The sequence below is a fragment of the Anneissia japonica genome, unplaced genomic scaffold (genome assembly GCF_011630105.1).
Source record: "Anneissia japonica isolate Jap-2015-1 unplaced genomic scaffold, ASM1163010v1 scaffold288184_len555535_cov198, whole genome shotgun sequence".
Lineage (NCBI taxonomy): Eukaryota > Metazoa > Echinodermata > Crinoidea > Comatulida > Comatulidae > Anneissia > Anneissia japonica.
This window is the reverse complement of record NW_022698468.1, coordinates 548,357-552,688: the sequence shown is the minus strand read 5'-3', so window position 1 is coordinate 552,688 and position 4,332 is coordinate 548,357. Positions and strand designations below refer to the sequence as shown.

The 4,332-nt window shown below is 32.2% G+C and overlaps 1 protein-coding gene across 1 annotated transcript in view; it reads left to right on the top strand.

Moving 5' to 3' along the window:
* The first annotated feature begins 2,815 nt into the window (after positions 1–2,815).
* LOC117102667 overlaps positions 2,816–4,332 on the top strand; it is a 13,153-nt gene continuing 11,636 nt past the window's right edge. Inside the window, exons 1-2 of the mRNA XM_033243047.1 lie at positions 2,816–3,625; positions 4,129–4,269. Coding sequence (XP_033098938.1) covers positions 3,418–3,625; positions 4,129–4,269 — 349 coding nt within the window. The 5' untranslated portion in view covers positions 2,816–3,417. The remainder of the gene's footprint in view (positions 3,626–4,128; positions 4,270–4,332) is intronic.

Here is a 4,332-nt window from a genome sequence, read left to right as displayed (position 1 = left end):
AGTCTACAATCCTCATTAGTGCATTAAAATCAATGTTAAAAGTTAAAACTTTATTATTAAGTGAATAAATTAAGTAATAATCATAATCACTATCTAATATTTAGTAAGATTATCTACTTCGTTGATAATTCTCTTTGTTTACATTTCCTTCTTTTTTTCTTTCTTATACATTATTTAGTCGTCAATTCTTTTACTTTTACTTTTAGGTATTCTGTTATATTTTGATATTTAAGAAAATGAAAGACCCTACACATTCTCTATACTATGCTTATAATTGTACCAACAATTCAGGCTTCAGATTTTTGCCTCCAGGATTATCACTTTGTAGATATACCGTACAAACTCGTTTTTACAATAAATATAATATCTTTTTAATTCATGTGCAAATTTTAGAACAGTTAAACAATTTTATAGAGATTTTGAAATTCTTGCTTTATTTTAAAGCTTCTTCAGCCATGGGCTGAAATAAATGTATTTAAAAAAACGTAAAAAATCTTTAAATTATATGTATACAAAATTACACAAAGAAAGACAAAACATTAAAAAATACACACAAAGACAAATCAACTAAAAAATTACTAGACTTAATTATAAGGCCTAAAAATTAAATTAATGACATCAAAATATAATAAATATATAAATATTATTGAATTATTCAAAAGTATTTCTAAAATGTATTTCTGTATTTTCTACTGGACCTAAATTTTGGAATAATTTGCCAGTAAGAGTTAAAAACTCTTATATATTAAAATGAATGTTAAAAGTTAAAACTTCAATATTAAGTGAATAAATTAGGTAATAATCATAATCAATATCTAATATTTAGTGAGATTATCTACTTCGTTGATAATTCTTTTTGTTTACATTTCCTTTTTTTTCTCTCTTACACATTATTTATTCGTCAATTCTTTTTATACTTTTACATTTAGGTATGCTGTTATATTGTGATATTTAAGATAATGAAAGACCATACACATTCTCTACACTCTGCTTATAATAGTACCAACAATTCGAGACGGGTTGGTGAAATCTGTCCAGAATACGGGCTTTTTCTGTCCAGAATATGGGCTGTATGGGGGCGCTGTTGTCCAGAATTTCACGATGGAAAATAAAGATTGTTTGATTGATTGATTGATTGAAAATTGCAAGATAAAAACATTAATTAATAAAGTAGGGCACACAAAAAATATTGCACATAACAACTAAAAAATAAAAACCCGCAGTCAAGAAATTATTGAGAGTAAGAATTAGAACAAAACTACTCCTCCACCAGATGTTATTAAAAACTAAAATGTAAATGTAACTTAATTTACTTAATAAGCAACATCAAAATAATTAGTTAATGTGCAGCATATTAAACAAGTTAACAATCGTAGGAATAGCTGAATTTTTCATTTGAGGTTCCACAGAAGGGAACTTCAAGAAAGCGACTCGTTCTAAGAGACCTAGTAGTCATTTATGGACTATGCAATTTCAGTTTGGCGAACTATATCTATAAAAAAAAAATCCAAAAACACGTTCAGTTAAGGCAGAAAAACGTGATGCTAGAATAGTTAAAATTAATTTTGATTTTATAAATTATCGTGAGGTTAATCTTATTAAACAATTTAATTGGAAACTACTTGAAGAACGTAGAGATTACGTCCTAGCATGTAGAATGTATGAATGTATAAATGGCATTGCACGTTCACGCTTGTGGAATGATATTTGTATTATGTAGCATTCTTGTTATAGCTAGTTGGCTAGCTAACTAATTATCTAGCCAACTAACTAACTTGGTGGTAATAGAGCACAGCACAGTTTCAAATCCCTCACTGTGCATTTCGTTTGTGTCCTTGAGCAAGGTAGAAATAGGTACCTGGTGGGTTTACCTGCTTCTGCACTGATTACAGCAGCAACACTTAAGCAGGTAGACCCCTGGTTCTTAATTTGTAGGCCAAATGATTTTTAGAGTTGATCTCATGGGTCAAAGATAATCTCCGGCGAGTTGAAATCAATCGTTATCGAGAATCTCTTTTTGCTAAGACAGGTCAATTTGAAAGATTTTATGGCAATTTCAAATTGTACTTTTAATGGTGCGTACAGTACTACACCAGCGCTTGTGTTGTTTCATACCAGTTCATCAGTCGTTGGTCAACTTTGGGTTTCGCTACCAATGCAATTGATCACATTACAAAAAGCCTGCGCTTAGAATGACGGGATTTTTTGTTTTAATTGTTTTTAATACAAAACGTTTTCCTCGTCATCTGGTACACCAACGTTTTTATTATCTATGTAAAGTAAAAGATACAATGTAAAGATAAGATTCATAATAAATAGAACAAAACAAAGAGACGGAACTTGACTGCACAAAAGTCGGTGGTCTTTGATAGTTCTATTTACAAGGTTTAATTTTACATCATTACGCGTTTTAGCTCTTTCTTTGTTTTTGCTTGTTTGAAAACACAGAGAAGAATAAGACCATGAAACTACCCAGTAATCAATTTTTGACGCCATTATTCTACATGGCCTATATTATCTCGCTTAATTTAAAACCAAGCACATTACCTAGAGGTTGCCTTTTATTCCTTGTACTTTTAATATGTTTTAAATATAGTTCTTATTATTTTGTTTTTCCTTAGGGCCAAATTAAATTGCCATTCGAGCCAAATTTGGCCCCGCAGGCCGCCTAAATAAGATCAAGGGATTTAGACCCAATGACCGGGGTCAAAAGCGCTTTATTTATTACTACACATGTCAGTGAACTTGAAAGAATTAGTTAAATCTATATGTCGTCTGCGCCGCTTGAAAAATTACAAATCCAGACGTTCAAAGTTGGGTTAACATCCATATTCCTTAACGTATCCATCAAAATATGAGACGAAGTATATTAAATGCTGAAAAAATGTAAAGAAAAATGTACAGTATACGTGATGTAGCCAGTTCCAGACGAGAATATTCTGTAACAATGTTATCTTCAACGCCTCCATTATCTTGTATGCAAATAGATTTTTTATCTAAGCAATTGTCTGTTTGATTTGTTAGCTTAGACTTAACAAAGGACTTCATAAGTGGAGCTAATACTATTATAACTATTTTGGAAAGCAGACCTACACCGAAAGACATGCAGTTGATGGAATTTAACCAGTGCCACAGAGTCTCTATATTCACGGACCCAGTACACACACAATGATTATTACCACTGTCTATGCTGAAACGAACGCATTGTCAAGAAGTATCCCTATATCACAGGAAATCTATTTCATCTAGGTTTACACTATCCAATTAGCATACCATTTTCTTGTGTAAAATATATATGCTTAAGCCTTAGAATTCATTGTTTATATTCGACGACATTCAACGATGTAAAGCCACCGAAGTATTGCTGCTAGAGTTCACAATTGTACATCAAGTAGAAGACATTTGCTGAGTACAGAGATGGAAAATGGTTGTTTACCACACTCTAACTTATCAAATACAGCGAAATGTATCTGCCTTATCAACAATGGATTTTTGTACTTCCTCGTCGGTATGAGTTTTGTTACCATGGGCGTACTGAATGCAGCAATTGCAGATTCGATAGGTTCCACGGACGGGTATACGACATTCATTGGAGCTATATTAATCGCTATTACCAACCTTTCTGGTAAGTGTGCCCAGTTTAAAGCACTGCTCCATGAAGGACGTACGGAGCAGCGTGTGCATCATCATGTTTAATTTTTTTACAGTGACAAATTGGGGAGTCAGAAAGGTGTATACGCAAGGGGCAATGCAACTATCATATATTACAAAATTGAGGCCATTGTGTTTTTTTTTTGTTTTTTTTTTTTGTTTTGGTTATGAGCTGATTGATAATCATATGTTAGGAGATGGGGCTGCGGATATACATCTTTCAAACTCAAACTTCACACAACCTCCAAGTAGGTAACATTCAATAAGTAGACATCAAAATATAAATGCACAGAATTGGACATCGACATTGTTGATATTTGCATCAATAATCAATAAGTGTTGCTATATATAACCAAGATCTATATATAATTCAGGATTTTCCTACGCACTATGTAATTTAATTGTTATATTATTTTATTGTCCTATGACCTGCCTAAAAAGTACAATTGTTTATAAAAGTTTTCGAAATATCTACAGGATTCACAGGAGTATACTTACTCAAACAGATTGGAATGAAGTACTTGACGATTGTATCTACTTCTTTGAAATTTATTTCGACGTGCATGCTCTCAACTGTAAACGACACAGTGTCATTTGCCGGGTGGATGACGATGCTAGGTAACGTGAGTGGTACACTTATTAGACTATAGATACGTATATACAGAGAGTGTATACACATCT